This window comes from Anolis sagrei, chromosome 11, assembly GCF_037176765.1.
Source record: "Anolis sagrei isolate rAnoSag1 chromosome 11, rAnoSag1.mat, whole genome shotgun sequence".
Classification (NCBI taxonomy): Eukaryota; Metazoa; Chordata; class Lepidosauria; order Squamata; family Dactyloidae; genus Anolis; species Anolis sagrei.
In genome coordinates, this window is record NC_090031.1 from 35,620,940 (window position 1) to 35,640,111 (window position 19,172).

Consider the following 19,172-nt stretch of genomic DNA (forward strand, 5'->3'; position numbering starts at 1 on the left):
AGTTGCCCTTTCTCAATATGGCGGCATAAAGCCGGTGTTGCCCTTTTCCAATATGGCGGAATAAAGTCGGGTGTTGCCCTTTCTCAATATGGCGTCGTCCCACTAGAGCTCTCTGTTGGAGATAGGGCTTCCCTTAGAAAAGATGGCCGCTCAGCCAAAGCCGGGTGTTGCCCTTTCTCAATATGGCGGCATCTCAGTAACGCCCTATGTTGGAGGTAGGGCTTCCCTTAGAAAAGATGGCCGCTGAGCCGGGTGTTGCCCTTTCCCAATATGGCGGCATAGAGCCGGGTGTTGCCCTTTTTCAATATGGCGGCGTCCCAGCAGAGCCCTGTGTTGGAGATAGGACGTCCCTTAGAAAAGATGGCCGCTTAACCAAAGCCGGGTGTTGCCCTTTTCCAATATGGCGGCATAAAGCCGGTATTGCCCTTTCTCAATATGGCGGCTTCCCAGCAGAGCCCTGTCTTGGAGACAGGGATTCCCTCAAAAAAGATGGCCGCTGAGCCAAAGCCTGGTGTTGACCTTTTCCAATATGGCGGCGTCCCAGAACTGGTTTGTTAGAGATGGGGGGGGAGGGGCTCCCGTTGCCCTTTCTCAATATGGCGTCGTCCGGAAAGAGGCCTGTGTTGGAGATGGGGCCTCCCTTAGAAAAGATGGCTCTTTAGTTGGACGTTGCCCTTTCCTAAGATGGCGCCGAAGCTCAGACCCAGCTGCAAAGGGATTGGCGGAGACGCCGAAGCGGCCATGTTCCTTGAGGGCAAAAAAGGGGCCCCGGTTTCCTTTCCTTTGAATTTCCCGGCGTTCCGCGCGCGCCGTGCCGGAAGCAGGAGGCCTTCTCCTTCGCGGTGACGGTTGTTGACAACATGGCGGCGGCCGTCCCCTCCTCCTCCTTCTCGGCGGTGGAAGCCGGAGGCAGCGGCGGAGGAAGAAGGAGGAGGCCTCGCCAGCCTTGAGGGGAAGAAGGAAGGAAGAGAAGGAGGAAGGAAGGGGCCCGGCTTGCCCTGCCCGCCCCTCCGCCGCCATGTCCTTCTTCAGGCGGAAAGGTAACCGGCCGAGCGGAAGTGGAGGAGGGACCCCGAAGGCCGGCCACCCACCCAACCCCTCCAGCCCAGCTTCCCTTCCTTTTGGGGTCCTTTGAAATGGGATGCCCATGAAAGAAGAGATGGGGGAACCCCAAAGAGAGATCCCATTCAAAGCCCTCTCGACGGATGGCCAGCCGGCCTCTGCTTCTAGGGCTCCAAAGAAGGAAGGAGCCCCCACCACACTCCCTCCAGGGGCAGAGAGTTCCACTGCTGAACAGCTCTCTCTCACAACCAGGAAGTAATAGCAAAGAGATGCCATTCAAAGCCCAACCAGGAAGTTCTTCCTCATGTTCAGGCGGAATCTCCTTTCCCTGTTGTTGTTGTTGTTGTTAGTAGTAGTAGTAGCAAAGAGATGCCATTCAAAGACCCCCCGACAGATGGCCAGCCAGCCTCTACTTCTAAGACTCTAAAGAAGGAGCCTTCACCACACTCCCTCCAGGGGCAGAGAGTTCCACTGCTGAACAGCCCTCTCTCACAGTTAGGAAGTTCTTCCTCATGTCCAGGCAGAATCTCCTTTCCCTGTTGTTGTTGTTCTTCTTCTTCTTCTTATTAGTAGTAGTAGTAGCAAAGAGATGCCATTCAAAGCCCCCCCCCCCCCGACAGATGGCCATCCAGCCTCTGCTTCAAAGACTCTAAAGAAGGAGCCTCCACCACACTCCCTCCAGGGCAGAGAGTTCCACTGCTGAACAGCCCTCTCTCACAACCAGGAAGTTCTTCCTCATCTTCAGGCGGAATCTCCTTTCTCTATTATTACTTACTTTACTTACTTAAATAGCTTGAGGATGATGGTCCTCCAAGTTCGGTGTCCTGGGGGTTTGCCCGTAGGTGACTTTGGAGCCCAATTCTTGACTGGCATCTTCTCCAAGGCGGTCCCGGTTGGGGTTGGCTTGACGTGCTTTCCTATTGGCACGTTTCTCTCTTTCGCTCTCCATTCGTGCCTCTTCAAATTCTGCAGCACTGCTGGTCACAGCTGACCTCCAGCTGGAGCGCTCAAGGGCCAGGGCTTCCCAGTTCTTGAGGGTAAGCCACACTCTCTCAGCCTTAGGATCATAGAATCCTAGAGTTGGAAGAGACCTCCTGGGCCATCATCCAGTCCAACCCCATTCTGCCAAGAAGCAGGAAAACTGCATTCAAAGCACCCCTGACAGATGGCCATCCAGCCTCTGCTTCAAAGACTCCAAAGAAGGAAGGAGCCTCCACCACACTTCCTCCGGGGAAGGTAGAGAGTTCCACTGCTGAATGGCTCTCTCTCACAACCAGGAAGTTCTTCCTCATGTTCAGGCAGAATCTCCTTTCCCTGTTGTTGTTGTTGTTATTATTATTATTAGTAGTAGTAGTAGCAAAGAGATCCCATTCAAAGCCCCCCCGACAAATGGCCAGCCAGCCTCTGCTTCAAAGCCTCTAAAGAAGGAGCCTCCACCACACTCCTTTCCAGGGGCAGAGAGTTCCATTGCTGAATGGCTCTCTCTCACCACCAGGAAGTTCTTCCTCATGTTCAGGCAGAATCTCCTTTCCCTGTTGTTGTTGTTGTTGTTGTTGTTGTTATTATTATTATTAGTAGTAGCAGTAGTAGCAAAGAGATCCCATTCAAAGCCCCCCCGACAAATGGCCAGCCAGCCTCTGCTTCAAAGCCTCTAAAGAAGGAGCCTCCACCACACTCCTTTCCAGGGGCAGAGAGTTCCACTGCTGAATGGCTCTCTCTCACCACCAGGAAGTTCTTCCTCATGTTCAGGCAGAATCTTCTTTCCCTGTTGTTGTTGTTGTTGTTGTTGTTATTAGTAGTAGCAGTAGTAGCAAAGAGATCCCATTCAAAGCCCCCCCGACAAATGGCCAGCCAGCCTCTGCTTCAAAGCCTCTAAAGAAGGAGCCTCCACCACACTCCTTTCCAGGGGCAGAGAGTTCCACTGCTGAATGGCTCTCTCTCACCACCAGGAAGTTCTTCCTCATGTTCAGGCAGAATCTCCTTTCCCTGTTGTTATTGTTATTATTGTTGTTGTTGTTATTATTATTATTATTATTATTATTATTATTAGTGTTGCACTTATTTCTACCTGGCTCCATCTCCCGGCTTGACTCTCATTCCTTCCTCACTGCTGACGATCCCCTGACAGAGTATGCTTGTGTTTTGCAGCAAAAGGCCAAGAGCAAGAGAAAGCCCTCGAAGCCAAGGCCATCCAAGGTAGGAGCCGACTTCTTAATCGTCGTCGTTATAGTAATAATAATCATCATCACAATAGTTCCATCCGCAGATCATCCAGGCCAGCTGCTTTGCCATTTTTGCATTGATTGAGAGTAGATGTAAAGGGTTCATGAAGGTGGTTGTTCTCAATCTCTGGTTGCCTGGCTATTGGTTTCTTTCCTACTTTGGTGGCAAGGTTGGGTTTCCCGTTCTTCAAGAGTTGGTGTGCTATTTATGTTGGCATGGGTATGAGTTTGTGAGGAGGGGTCATTGCTCAACCGTCTTAGCAGCCTCCACACCGGTCTTCTCAACCTCCGAAGAGGGACTCAGGCCAACTAACAACAGGAAATGCATACACAAATAAGCTAAAACATAATAACATCATAATATGTTAATACATTAAAATACACTAAAATACAGATTAAATAATTACAGAAAGCCAAGTCGTCAAGGCAAATCACAAATTCATCACCATCCACCCGTGTGGTCAGTAGTTATTGACTCGGATCATCATTCTGAGAATGCTATGTTCCAAAGCCAAGATTTTACCAGCTTTCTGAAAGTCAGGAGGAAAGGGGCAGATCTAATCTCCAGCGGGAGAGAGTTCCAGAGCCGAGGGGCCACCACCGAGAAGGCCCTGTCCCTCGTCCCCACCAGACGCGATTGCGAAGGTGGTGGGACCGAGAGCAGGGCCCTTCCAGAAGATCTTAACAACCTTGATGGTTTGTAGGGGAGAATCCGTTCGGACAGGGAAACTGGGCCGGAGTCATTTAGGTCAACACCAGCATTTTGAATTGTGCTCGGAAGCTAATCATCAGCCAGTTGGGCTGACGCAACAGAAGAGTTGTACCCCGCTCCTGTTAGTAATCTGGCTGCCGCTCGTTGGACTAGTCTTCAGAGGCAACCCCACATAGAGAGTAATCTAAACGGGATGTCACCAGAGCGTGGACCACTGTGGCCAAGTCAGACTTCCCAAGGTACGGGCGCAGCTGGCGCACAAGTTTTAACTGTGCAAAAGCTCCTCTGGCCACCGCCGAGAACGACCTGGTGGGCCATCAACCAGTCCAACCCCTTTCTGCCAAGAAGCAGGAAAGTCTCATTCAAAGCATCCCTGACAGAGGGCCATCCAGCCTCTGTTGCAAGGCCGCCAAAGAAGGAGCCTTCATCACACTCTGGAGCAGAGAGTTCCAGTGCTGAACGGCTCTCACAGTCAGGAAGTTCTTGGTATCTCCTTTCTTGTAGTTTGAAGCCATTGGTCCTAGTCTCCAAGGAAGTAGAAAACAAGTTCACTCCCTACTCCCTAGGACTTCCTCTCACATAGCCCTTATCATGTCCTCTCTCTGCCTTCTCTTTCACAGGGCAAACATGCCTAGCTCTTTAAGCGGCGCCTCATAGGGCTTGTTCTCCAGGCCCTTGATCATGTTAATTGCCCTCCTCTGGACACATTCCAACTTGTCAATATCAAACTAAAATGATCAAGGGTCTGGAGAACAAACCCTATGAGGAGCGGCTTAAGGAGCTGGGCATGTTTAGCCTGAAGAAGAGAAGGCTGAGAGGAGACATGATGAGAGCCATGGATAAATATGTGAGAGGAAGCCACAGGGAGGAGGGGGGAGCAGGCTTCCTTTCTGCTTCCCTGGAGACTAGGACGCAAGGGAACAATGGGTTCAAACTACAAGAGAGGAGATTCCATCTGAGCATGAGGAAGAACTTCCTGACCATGAGAGAGAGCCGTTCAGCAGTGGAACTCTCTGCCCTGGAGTGTGGTGGAGGCTCCTTCTTTGGAGGCTAGATGGCCATCTGTCAGGGGTGATTTGAATGCAATATTCCTGCTTCTTGGCAGAATGGGGTTGGACTGGATGAGGGCCCAGGTGGTCTATTCCAACTCTGATTCTATGATTCTATGATATGTTCCTGTAACCAGCCATATTTTGAACCAGCGGGCGTTTCCAAACTTGGTTCAAGGGTAGCCCAATGTAAACCGCATTGTAGAAGTCTAACCTTGAGGCTACCAGTGTGCGCACCACCATCTTCAGGTCTTCCGAATCTCGTAATCTGGTCCTCTTGTTGTTGGTGTTGCTTGTTGTTTCCACCCTTGTGGATATTCATTCAATTCTTGCTGCTGTTGTCCTCCTTCCTTCCTTCCTTCCTTCCTTCCTTCCTTCCTTCCTTCCTTCCTTCCTTCCTTGGTTTCCCTGGCGCAGCTGCATCGGTGGTCCACTCCCCGCAGAGAAGCACCCGGAAGAATGCCTTGCTGGAGGCGGCCGGACCGAGCCACGTGGCCATCAACGCCATCTCGGCCAACATGGAGTCTTCCAGCAGCCGCACGGCCGCCCTCAAGAAGCAGCCCAGCCACATGGAGGCCGCTCACTTCGGGGACCTGGGTAGGATTCCCTGGCTTCGCCTTCCTTGACGTTTCACATCATTATAAAGGCTATCCTGTCTCCTCTCATCCTTCTCTTCTTCAGGCTAAATACACCCAGCTCTTTAAGCCGCTCCTCATAGGGCTTCTTCTCCAGGCCCTTGATCATTTGAGTCGCCCTCCTCTGGAGTCAACATCTCCCTTTAATCTTGTCCATCTTGTCTCCTGTGCTGTGCTTATAATATAATATAATATATTGCATATACATATACTATTGATAATATTATATAATATAATATTATTGATAATAATGTAATAGTATTAATAATGCAATATAATGCAATACTAGTAATAATCTGGTATCATTATATATATATTTTATATTACATGAAATATTACTAATAATATTACAACATAGTATTTATAATATTATATATTATTGATAACAATGTAATAGTATTAGTAATGTAATATAATGCAATACTAATAGTATTTATTTATTTGTCGTGTCAGGGCAATACTAATAGTAATATGGTAGGATAATTATATGTAATATAATTACATGTAATTACATGTAATATGACCAATAATATTACAATACAGTATTTCTAATATTATATAATATTATTGATAATAATGTAAGAGTATTAATAATGTAATATAATGCAATACTAATAATATGGTATTATAATTATATATTTTATATTGCATGTAATATGACCAATAATATTACAACATAGTATTTATAATATTATATAATATTATTGATAATAATTTAATAGTATTAATAATATAATGCAATGCTAATAATAATATGGTATTATAATTATATGTTTTTATATTGCATGTAATATGACTAATAATATTACAATATAGTATTGATAATATTATATAATACTATTGATAGTAATGTAATAGTATTAATAATGTAATATAATGCAATACTAGTAATAATATGGTATTATAATTATATATTTTATATTGCATGTCATATGACCAATAATATTACAGTATAGTATTGATAATATTATATAATATTATTGATAATAATGTAATAGTATTAATAATGTAATGCAATACTACTAATAATATGATATTATAATTATATATTTCATATTGCATGTAATATGACTAATAATATCACAGTATAGTACAATATAGTAATATGCTATTAATATATTTTATTGACGTATTGCTTGTAAGTGGCTCTGAATCTTCTTTGGGGTGAGAAGGGTGGCATATCAATGTTGTAAATGTGCTTTTTAGGCTTGACTAAAGTGTGGGATTTAGGGTGTAAACATAGTGGATGATGGTGATGATGGTGAGGGTGATGCCTTCCTCGTTCCCCTCCTGCCTTCCAGGGCGCTCCTGCCTGGACTACCAGACCCCGGAGGCCACGTCCAGCCTGTCCAAGACGCTGGAGCAAGTCCTGCGGGACCCGGTGGCGCTGCCCTACTTTGTGCAGTTCATGGAGCTGCGGCGCATGGAGCACCTGGTGCGCTTCTGGCTGGAGGCCGAGAGCTTCCACGCCACAGCCTGGGCCCGCATCCGGGCGCACAGCCTCAACACCGTCAAGCACAGCTCCCTGGCCGAGCACCTCCCCCCCGGCCTGGCCGCGGACGACGACGGTGAGAAGGCCGCGATGGCCGGCTCCTCGGCCTCCTCCTCCTCCGAGTCGCTCGCCCGGCGGCCCTCGCCCCTCGCGCTGCCGCCTCCTCCTCCTCCTCCCGCGGAGCTGAACGGGCGGACTTGGAGCCTCCAGAAGCAGCAACACTTGCTGCTCGGCCGAGCCCCCCGCCTCGGGTTCGGGGCCCCCCACGCGGAGGACTGCCCCGCTCCGGAAGACGCTTCCAAGGCCTCCGCCTCCAACCGGAGCAGCCCTTCTCTTGCACTCCAGGACCTGTCAGGAAAACTCATGAAAAGTAAGTACTGGCCAGGGTTGTGCCGTTCGGGGGTCAGGCGTGGTCCGTTTCAGTGTCCTGCAATTCAGTGGGGGAAATGGTCTGCTTCTCAGGAAGACAGAAATACGTTTTTGTAGGTGTGGCTTGTCCTTAAATCCTTCATTATACCTACCTGCTGCTGTTATCTTTTATTGACTTTTAACTAGTGGGGTTTTGGTGTTGTGTTGACACTTATTGTATTATGTGTTATTATTATTATTATTATTATTATTATTATTAAAGTATTATTAAAGCATTATTATTATTAAAGCATTGTTATAAAAGTATTATTATTAAAGTATTATTATTATGGTTATTAAAGTGTTATTATTAAAGTATTAAAGTTTTATTATAGTATTGTTATTAAAGTATTATTATTATTAAAGCATTATTATAAAAGTATTATTATTATTAAAGTATTATTAAAGTATTATTATTAAAGTATTATTGTTATTAAAGCATTATTATTAAAGGATTATTATTTTTAAAGTGTTATTATTAAAAGATTATTATTATTAAAGTATTGTTATTATTACTAGCCGTCCCTGCCACGTGTTGCTGTGGCCCAGTCTGTGTATATGTGTTTTGTTGTGTGTACATATATGTTTATGTCTGTGTATATATGTGTGTTTGCATATATATGTGGGTGTGTATATATGTGTGTATATATTTGTTTATTTGTGTGTTTATCTGTATATGCATATTGTGTATATGTGTGTGCATGTCTATATGCATATTTGTGTGTATGTATGTGTATTTGTATATTTGTGTGCATGTGGAGGAGGGGGCAAGCTTCCTTTCTGCTTCCCTGGAGAGAGACTAGGACGCAATGGAGGAATGGCTTCAAACTACAAGAGAGGAGATTCCGTCTGAACATGAGGAAGAACTTCCTAGCTTTGAGAGCCGTTCAGCAGTGGAACTCTCTGCCCCGGAGTGTGGTGGAGGCTCCTTCTTTGGAAGCTTTTAAGCTGAGGCTGGATGGCCATCTGTCAGGGGGAATTTGAATGCAATATTCCTGCTTCTTGGCAGAATGGGTTTGGACTGGATGATGGCCCACCAGATCTCTTCCAACTTTATGATTCTATGACTTCCTCTCACATGTTTATCCCTGGCCCTCATCATATCTCCTCTCAGCCTTCTCTTCTTCAGGCTAAACATGCCCAGCTCTTTAAGCCGCTCCTCATAGGGCTTGTTCTCCAGACCCTTGATCATTTGAGTCGCCCTTTTCCTCTGGACACATTCCAACTTGAAATAACCTTCTTTGTTATGCAGTTGTCTATTCTGCCCATTGGATAGCTTTTCTCGGACCGTTTTTCTTGAGAAGCGATGCCTGTGAGCCACATGTCTCCGCCATTTTGTTTGTTTACCTCCCTCCCTCCCTCCCTGCCTGCCTTAGGTATTGAGCAGGATGCCGTGATCATCTTTACCAAATACATCTCCCCCGACGCTGCGAAGCCCATCCCGGTGACGGAGTCCATGAGGAACGACATCGTAGGTGAGCGGGACGCAAAGGGGAAGCGTTAAGAAGCCCCTTCCCCTTGTTTGGGTTGAGAGGGGCTTTCCTGCCCCTCTGCTCACACCACTCACTCTCTTGCCATCTGTTCCCTTTGCAGCCCGGATCTGCGGGGAGGACGGGCAGGTGGACCCCAACTGCTTCGTCATGGCCCAGTCGGTGGTCTTCAACGCCATGGAACAAGAGTAAGTGGGGGCTTCTCAATACTCCCACCCCCATAAAATGTGTGTTGTTTTGTGGTGTGTGCAGGGGAAGGCATGCAGTTTCATTGTGCAATAGCACAATGGTAAATAAAGCTATTCTAGTATTGTTATATTGATTTATTTATACTCCGCTTTATCTCCCCCAAAGGGAACGCCAAGTGGCTTAACATAAAATCATTAGCATATTATTATTATTATTATTATTATTATTATTTGAAACACAACAAGATTACTACACAGCCAACAAGATCACTATGCTGGCTATTATTATTATTATTATATTTATTATTATTATTGTATATTTTTACCCTGCTTATCCCTCCTGCAGGAGACTCAAAGTGGCTTAATGTAAAATCATTAGCATATTATTATTATTATTATTATTATTATTATTATATTTATTAATATTATTGTATATTTATTATTTTACTGAAACAGTATGTCACAGCAAATGAGATATATATGTTGGATTTGGTTTCACAAAATCACAATACCAACACTTCCCAAGTGTTTAGTATATTTATTATTATTATTAAAATTATTAGCATACTATTACTATAATATATTTATTATATTACTATTATTATTATTATTTATACCCTGCTTTATCTCCCCCAACGGGAACTCAAAGTGGCTTAACATGAAATTATTAGCATACTATTACTATATTTATTATTATTATTGTATATTTATTATTATTATTTATACCCAGCTTTACCTCCCACAAAGGGAACTCAAAGTGGCTTAACATAAAATTATTAGCATACTATTATTATTATTACTACTACTACTACTACTACTACTATTTGAAACACAGGAAGATTAGTACACAGTAAACATTATCACTATGCTGGCTGTTGTTACTACTATTATATATATTTTTATTAGTGTAGATTTATTATTATTATTATTATTATTATTATTATTATTAGTGGTATATTTTCACCCCACTTATCCCTCCTGCAGGAGACTCAAAAATTATCAGCATAACCATTTAGAAGATACAAACATATGAGCATTAATAATTACGGCCTTCTAGGAGGCGGGTGGCAAAGTTCCTTCCCGTTCCCTTTGTTGTGGGGTGGGGACCCCCTCCTCCTTCCCGGGCCCCTCGGTGAGCGTGCCCCCTTTTCCGCCTCTTGCAGGCACTTTAGCGAATTCCTCCGGAGCCACCACTTCTGCAAATACCAGATTGAGGTGCTGACCAGCGGGACCGTCTACCTGGCCGACATCCTCTTCTGCGAGTCCGCCCTCTTCTACTTCTCCGAGGCAAGGACGGACTCTGGGTTTGCCCCCCGCCCCCTTTCCCCTTCCCGTGCAGCCTCCGGAGAACGGTGACCGTCTCCTTGCTCTCTCTGTGCGGCCTTCCTCTGGGCGGGCGAGCCTCCCCTTGATCCTGACATGGGCCATGGACGTCTCCTCGGCCCTCACCGCGCCCCTCTCTCCTCCCCCCCCCCCCCCCAGTTCATGGAGAAGGAAGAGGCGGTGAACGTCCTGCAGTTCTGGCTGGCGGCGGACAACTTCCAGTCCCAGCTGGCAGCCAAAGAAGGCCAGTACGACGGGCAGGAGGCCCAGAACGACGCCATGATCCTCTACGACAAGTGAGTCCCCTGCCCCTCACCCTTCCCCGATTTCTGATCACAGGACGGCCCCTGTACGTGAGGGAGGGACCAACCAGTCTGCCAAGATAAGCCATCTCTCGGGAATTTTCTAGGTACTCCAGGCAATAATAGGCTGCTGTAAATTGCCATGATAATAATCATAATAAATTATTGTTTTGTTATTATTATTATATTAAATATAATAATATTTTATTATTATTATACTATTATTATTACTGGAATTTGCCATAATAATAATAATAATAATAATAATAATAATATGTAACATAGTATTATTATAATATAATATAATAATATGATATAATAATAATATTTGAAACGCAACAAGGTGAGTTCTTGTTAGCAGTGTACTCATCTTGTTGTTTTTCAATAATAATAGTAATCATAATACACTTATGTATTTATGTTCTTCTTTATCTCTGCGGAGGGACTCTGAGTGGATTACAGTTTCACATAGACATAAAAGGCAAACATCCAGTGCCTTTTTGCAGGGTAAACAATCACATGGAAAACACAGACAGAGGTAGAGGTCTTCCCCTTCCATTGCTCCACTCCGGCTCTTGTTCCATTTTTCCATGCTGTTGTCCATAGGCATCTCCAATTGTGTTGCTGGCATGTCTGCATGGCCTCCCCGCCAAGGCCGTACCTATTGATCTACTCACATGACATGCCTTTGAACTGCTAGGTAGGCAGAAGCTAGAGCTGACAGCTGGGAGCTCACCCTGACTTGCAGCTTTGAACTGCTAACTCTTTGATCAGCAGATTATCTGTTGCGCTACCACAATCCCCCAGAAAGGAAAGCATAGCACTTGAAGGTCCCAGAAGGCCCTGGGGCGCCTCCGCGGTGGGCTTCGTGGTCCTTGTTCCTCCGCCCTGACCGTGTTGCCCCTCGTGTCTCTCTCTGCGCAGGTATTTCTCCCTCCAAGCCACGCACCCCCTGGGCTTTGACGACGCCGTGCGGCTCGAAATCGAGTCCAACATCTGCCGGGAGGGTGGTCCGCTCCCCAACTGCTTCACCACTCCCTTGCGCCAAGCCTGGACCACCATGGAGAAGGTCGGCAGCCCCCCTCGCCCGGCCGGGCCCCTGGGGAAGGGGGGGTGGGCCCCAAAGAGAGAGAGAGAAGGTTCCCTCCGTCCCTTTCTGCCTCCTCTCTCCAGGTTTTCCTGCCCGGCTTCCTCTCCAGCAACCTGTACTACAAATACTTGAACGACCTCATCCATTCGGTCCGGGGGGACGACTTCGCCGGCGGAAGCCTCGCACTGACTGTTCACGGCTTCGGCGGCAGCGGCACTCCAGACCACTACTCCCACTCGGGGACGCCCGACAGCACGGCTCCTCCTTCCCAGGTGAGTCCCCCCCCCCCCCCCTTTGCACCCTCGGCACTCTGAAGGGGGTCATTAGGGATGTTTAGCGTTTTCGTTACTCATCGTAAATCGTATCAAATTCGTCCCTACGACACAATATCTGACAGGTGCCAAAAACATAAGAATCAAAACTCACCCAAGACTTTTTCGGTTGGATATTGTAAATACGGAAGCCTCCCAAAGTCAGATTTATGTTCAGTGCAAGGAAGGAAAACAAAGCCAAAAAGGCTGCCTTTCCTCTTTCAGTGAATGGCCTCGAGGAGAGGGAAGCCGCAGGGAGGAAGCAGAGTGAGCTGGGAAAGTAGCGTAGAAAGCAAAGCATTCTGGGAAATGTAGTTTGGGAAAGCAAGGAACCCCATTTTGTAAACATGGAAGTCTCCCAAAGTCAGATTTATGTTCAGTGCAAGGAAGGAAAACAAAGCCAAAAAGGCTGCTTTTCCTCTTTCAACGAATGGCCTTGAGGAGAGGGAAGCCGCAGGGAGGAAGCAGAGTGAGCTGGGAAAGTGGCGGAGAAAGCAAAGCATTCTGGGAAATGTAGTTTGGGAAAGCAAGGAACCCTATGCTGGAGAATGCGAAAGGCCCTTCCCTGAACTACATTTCCCAGAATGCTGTTCAGCATCAGTAAGCTCCAATCAGGAGAGGGAGAGGTGTGTCCCTCCGTCGCACCAGACAGCCAGAGTTGCAATGAAGGGTTGAATCTGCAAAGAACAGAAAAGCAACTAAATGTCATGATGATAGCAACTAAATTTCCACTCACGATACTTTAGAAACACTTTAAAAATAAAATGCCAGCACTCCCCTGATTTTGTAATGAGTTGTGAAATATTTTTTAAATGGATCGCACATGCCTAGTTGTCAGTCTCCCTTTCGGTAGCGAGGGATCTGTCTTGGCCGGAGTGACTTCCTCCCTGGCGCGTCCGAGCGCTCCTCCCCAAAGGTAACCCCCCCCCCCCTCCGCCTCTTGTCGTTTGCAGCCGAGCCTCAAAAGGGCCAATGTTAAAATCCTGAAAAACTTTGACGAAGCAATAATTGTCGACGCGGCCAGCCTGGATCCGGAGTCTCTGTATCAGCGGACGTATGCCGGGTGAGTGAGTGTCCGTTCGGGAACTCTTGAGATTATTCCCGATAGAGTGCAAGGCTGGGTCAAAAGGTTTTACCTCCACCATAAAAACACATATTTTTTTATATTTTTAAATTATTTTTATATTTTTATTATTTATTTTTATATATTTTAAATATATCTTCATTTTTATTGTATATACATTATTGTTATATTTTTTATATTTTTATTATATTTTAATTATATATATATATATATATATATATATATATATATATATAACTAGCTGTCCCCTGCCACACATTGCTGTGGCCCAGTCTGTATAAATGTGCTTTGTGTGTATGTGTGTGTGTGTGTGTGTGTATATATATATATATATATGTTTGTGTATATGTGGTTTTGCACATGCATTGTAATGTATTTTTTTTATTTTTTGGCTTTTTTTGTCTCTTCTGCTGTGTTTTTGAGTGTTTTTATGAGTGAAGGTCACTCGTTGGCCTGATATGTGTCTTGTGTCCAAATTTGGTGTCAATTTGTCCAGTGGTTTTTGAGTTATGGTCATCCCACAAACGAACATTACATTTTTATTTATATAGATATTTTACATATTTTATTATATTTTATGTTTTTCATTTTTTTGTATTTTAGATATTTTATATTTTAAATAATTTTCTATTTATTCTTTATATTTTATATGTTTATATTGTGTGTGTGTGTGTATATGTGTGTGTGTGTGTGTGTGTGTGTATATATATATATATATATATAATTTTTTAATTATTTTTAAACATTTTTATTATATTTTAATATATATATTTTATATGTATACATTTTCTCCTTTTTTTGTCTTTTTTGTCTTGCCTCCCCCCCCCCCCCCCGTTGTATTTGGTTTATTGGGACTTTTGTGCTAGTTTGTCTTTGAATGTTGGTTTTATCTATAATGCATTTTAATTAAAATTCTCAATAAAGACTATTTAAGAAAACGAACAAAAACACATTCTGTAGGCTCATCCCCACCACCCCCACCTGCCAGGTGAACCCCCCACCATTAACGGTGGGGCATGGCACACACACACACACACACACACACACACACAAAGAAGCTGTTTCACTCCAGAACAGGAAATAGCCCCTCTGACTATAAACACACCACATGTTGAGTGAAGGAACAATCCTTTTTATTAAAAAGCCAGTAGAAATAAATGCTTGTAAAGATAGATAAGATTCCAAAAGGCAATAAGGCATCCAAAGGCAGCAAAATAAATCAGTGTCCAAACGTAGTGATCAAAAGCAATGTCCGAAAAGCATGAAAATATAATCCAAGGCAATGATTATCCAGACAGGAATCAAACAAGAAGCAAGAACAGATCAGACACTGCTAGTCACCTTGAAAGGCTAGAAAGATCCATGAGGACGAGACCACTTAAACAGGAATTCTATGAGACTTGGGCTTGGTTTCCAAACGATGCCTGATCTGACAAGATTCTCTAAAGGCAAACCTTAAATCCCAAAAACTGGTTTCGTTTCCCCCCAGTCTTTGGCCTTAACTGACAAATTCTTTCGGATCTACGTAAACATTGGGCCTCTGGTCGATTCTGGCTAATCTCCAGCCGCCGACTCTGCTTATCTGACTCCTCATTAACTTTCCCAGGTGTCAGACTGTTTTCCAAACTAGTATCTGGAGAGCTCACAGACGGAGGGAGTAAACCTTTCTCCCAAGGCCTGACAGGAACATTCTCTTGAGAATCTGCCCTTTGCACTGAAGCCTCTCTGTCGGTGTCTGCATGAAACTCACTGACCAAAGTGTCTCCATCTTGCACCTCAGAGTCAATCCCAGCATCCCCCACATCAGGAGCAACAGGGGACTGACTTCCCTCCTCATTCCCCACACCAGACACACAAACATCAGGAGACTGAAACACAATCACAGGTTCAAGCACAGGCTGAATCCCAACAGAGACAGAGCTCCTCTTTGCCATTTCGCAACAGTCGCTATCAGTCTCGACTTTTTTATGGTCCCTGACCGGCATGGAGAGGGGCACGAGCACAGTTCCCTAGGCAGGCAGGCACTCATAAGAAAGACTCAAAGAGTTCACGACACTCGTTCTTGCCGCAGGAAGATGTCGTTTGGCCGCGTCAGCGACCTGGGCCAGTTCATCCGCGAGTCGGAGCCCGAGCCGGACGTCAAGAAATCGAAAGGTGAGTCCCGGCCTTGGCTCCCTCCTTTGGGGGGTCTTCCCTACCGGCACCACGGGGGTGGCCCTTCCTCCAAAACCAAAGGTGGCAACACTTGGTGTATTGTTTGTAAACAATTCAAGGAGTGGGTGAGCGTAACCTTCTGAAACTTGGTGGGCTAACCGTGGGAAACGTTTAGGGTCCATTATTTTGGAAACCCACCCACCCCCCACTCCCAAGTGGGGAGTGAGTATTGCAACGTTTTGTAATTCATTGACCACACCGCCTGAGTCTCGGGTTCTGCCTCTTGATTTGTTGTGTCGACTGCTGCTGGTTCTTGAGCTCGGTCCTGCGACTGATTCCTCTTTTCCTCTGCGTTCCTTCCAGGGTCCATGTTTTCACAAGCGATGAAGAAATGGGTGCAAGGAAACACGGACGAGGTAGGTCTCACGCATCACGGCTCCGCGTGAGTTGGTTCTCTGCCAGAAGGGAGAGAGTCAGAAAGTTTTGCCTTCCGAGTCCTAAAAACGTTGATCCCGGTCTTCTCTCTCTCTCTCTCTTGTGCGTGCGTTCCAGGCCCAGGAGGAGATGGCCTGGCGGATCGCCAAGATGATCGTCAACGACGTCATGCAGCAGGCCCAACCCCACCCGCCCTCAGAGAAAGTGACCAAGGTGACGGCGGCAAGTACAGCCTTTGTCTTAATAATAATAATAATAATAATAATAATAATAATAATAAATAGAATAATAAATAGAATATATAATAATAATAATAATAATAATAATAATAATAAAAATATGAATAATAATAACAGGAGCAACCCCAGGGCTATCTAGCCTCAATAATAATAATAATAATAATAATAATAATAATAATAATGAATAATAATAGGAGCAACCTCAGGGCTATCTAGCCTCTGTAATAATAATAATAATAATAATAATAATAATAATAATAATGACAGGAGCAACCCCAGGGCCATTTAGCCTCTGTAATAATAATAATAACAATAACAACAACAATAATAATAATATAGGAGCAACCTCAGGGCCATCTAGCCTCTGTAATAATAATAGTAATAAATATATATTTAATAATAAATATAAATATAATAATAGAAGCAACCTTAGGACCATCTAGCCTCTGTAGTAGTATTATTATTAATATTAATAAATATAAATATAATAACAGGAGCAACCCCAGGGCTATCCTGCCTCAATAATAATAATAATAATAACAATAATAGATGCAACCTTAGGGCCATCTAGCCTCTGTAGTAGTAGTAATAATAATAATAATAATAATGAAAAATAATAGGAGCAACCTCAGGGCTATCTAGCCTCTGTAGTAATAGTAGTAGTAATAATAATAATAATAATAATAATAATAATAATAGAAGCAACCTTAGGACCATCTAGCCTCTGTAGTAGTAGTATTAATAATAATAAAAAAATATAAATATAATAATGACAGGAGCAACCCCAGGGCTATCTTGCCTCAGTAATAATAACAATAATAATAATAATAATAATAATAATAATAATAATAATAATAATAGGTTCTTGTGGGTTTTTTCGGGCTATAGAGCCATGTTCTAGAGGCATTTCTCCTGATGTTTTGCCTACATCTATGGCAAGCATCCTCAGAGGTTGAGAAGGTCTGTTGGAAGTAGGAAAAAAGGGTTTATATCTCTGTGGAATGGCTGGGGTGGGGCAAGGAGCTCTTCCCTGCTGCAGTTAGGTGTGAATGTTTAGCTGATCACCTTCATTAGCATTTGAAGGCCTGCCTGAGCCTGGGAAAATCTGTTGCTGGGAGGTGTTAATCTGTGCCTGGTTTTTTCCTCTCTGTTGTTTTGCTGTTGTAATTTTAGAGTTTTTTTAATACTGGTAGCCAGATTTTGTTCATAATAATAATAATAATAATAATAATAATAATAATAATAAATATAACAACAATAATATAGGAGCAACCTCAGCGCCATCTAGCCACTGTAATAATAACAATAAATATAAATATTATAATAATAATAGAAGTAACCTTAGGGCCATCTAGCCTCAGTAATAATAATAATAATAATAATAATAATAATAATAATAATAATAATAATCGGAGCAACCCCAGGGCCATTTAGGCCCTGCAATAACAACAACAGGTTGAGGTTTCCCTCTTCCTCCGGGGAATGTTGTCTTGCCGGAAGGTTGTGTGTGTGTTGCTGTGGCGCGGAAGCCAATGCCTTCTTCTTCTTCCTCTTTTTTTGTCCCAGCTATGATCTCCGACCGAAGGACTCCAAAGATGGGCTCCCCCACCCGTTGGTTCTCCGCTCCTTCCTTCCTTCCGAGGCTGTGCTTCCTCTCTTCCAACGGAAACCGATTGGCGTGGGCCTCCCCGGCTCCTCTCCCTCCCCTCCCAGTGCGTTCCCAGTTTGAGAAGCCGCCTCCCAGTCGGAATCGGACTGCAAATTGGGAGCAGCACCGTCACTCGTCACAGAGACCCGGGTTGTTGACATCTCCCTCTATATCTATACACACACACATACATACATATATATATAAGAACTCTTCCTTTTTCTTTACTTGAAGCTCTCGGGGAGGAAGTTCCCGTTTGGTTTCCTGAGTTGCATTCCTCCCTTTCCCCGTTCTCTGGCCCACTCCACGGCGCTCCTTCCCTCTCTTCGGTTGGGGTTCTGGCCTTCTTTCCCCCCCAAACACAACAAAACACAACCCACACCCTTTGGACTCGCCTCCTCCTCCTCCTCCTTGTCTTCCCGCTTGTCGTTCTGGAAGAGCCTCAGACGGAGAACGGCGGCGCTGGTTGCAATAGGCGCTCACGGGAAGCGGGACCCTCTCTCTCTCTCTCTCCCTCCGTGTGCGGACAGGCTTTTTTGGTACTGTGTACCAACTCCTTACGGTCCGGCGCCCAAGGATTCGTGTACGGAAACCATATTTAATTGTGTTTTGATTGAAATACAGTATATATATATATATATTACAAACTTGTGTGCGTGTGTGTATCTTCTCTCTGAGTGTTTGTGAGTGTATTCAAAACCTTTCCTACCTAGAGCTGCATCACGGTCAGAATCCTAGGACTGATACTATTATTATTATTATTATTATTATTATTATTATTATTATTTAGCAGAAGCAGCCAGGCTTCAAATAATAATAATAATAATAATAATAATAATAATAATAATAATAATAGAATCATAAAATGATAAGAGTTGGAAGGGACCTCCCCCAAAGAGCATCTAGTCCAACCTCTCTTCAGCCAAGCAGGAAAAGCACAATCAAAGCCCTCCTGACAGATGGCCATCCAGCTTCTGCTTTATAATAATAATAATAATAATAATAGTGTATTGTCGAAGGCTTTCATGGCTGGAATCACTGGATTGCTGTGAGTTTTCTGGTCATGTTCCAGCAGCATTCTCTCCTGATGTCTCGCCCACATCTCTGGCAGGCATCCTCGCGGTTGCGAAGTCTGTTGGAAACTTGGCAAATTAGGTTTTTTATATATCCGTAGAATGATGTCTAGGGTGGGAGAAAGAACTCTTGTTTGCTTGAGGCCATTCAATGCTCATCAAGTGGTCCAGCATTGCTGTGTTCTCCAATAATAATAATAATAACAACAATAACAACCTACCGTGCTCAGGTGAGTGAAAGGACCAAGGCAGAGA

At 44.3% G+C, this 19,172-nt stretch overlaps 1 protein-coding gene across 1 annotated transcript; it reads left to right on the forward strand.

The window, feature by feature from the left end:
• Positions 1-794: 794 nt before the first annotated feature.
• AKAP10 (A-kinase anchoring protein 10) lies at positions 795-18,485 on the forward strand. Its single transcript, XM_067472218.1, has 15 exons — positions 795-1,040; positions 3,211-3,258; positions 5,463-5,642; positions 6,982-7,542; positions 8,957-9,055; positions 9,174-9,258; positions 10,422-10,545; positions 10,741-10,877; positions 11,808-11,952; positions 12,057-12,245; positions 13,238-13,347; positions 15,440-15,522; positions 15,886-15,938; positions 16,075-16,170; positions 17,763-18,485. Exons 1-15 carry the CDS (start codon positions 1,019-1,021, stop codon positions 17,766-17,768), a joined length of 1,938 nt encoding a protein of 645 aa, XP_067328319.1. The 5' UTR covers positions 795-1,018; the 3' UTR covers positions 17,769-18,485.
• The last annotated feature ends 687 nt before the right edge of the window (positions 18,486-19,172 follow it).

Bases quoted from the DNA above. Each gene is read 5' to 3' on its own strand.
- AKAP10 (XM_067472218.1), top strand. From the start codon at position 1,019: ATGTCCTTCTTCAGGCGGAAAG. The intron at 1,041-3,210 runs GTAACCGGCCGA...TGTGTTTTGCAG, and splicing joins GTCCTTCTTCAGGCGGAAAG to CAAAAGGCCAAGAGCAAGAG. The intron at 5,643-6,981 runs GTAGGATTCCCT...CCTGCCTTCCAG, and splicing joins CGCTCACTTCGGGGACCTGG to GGCGCTCCTGCCTGGACTAC.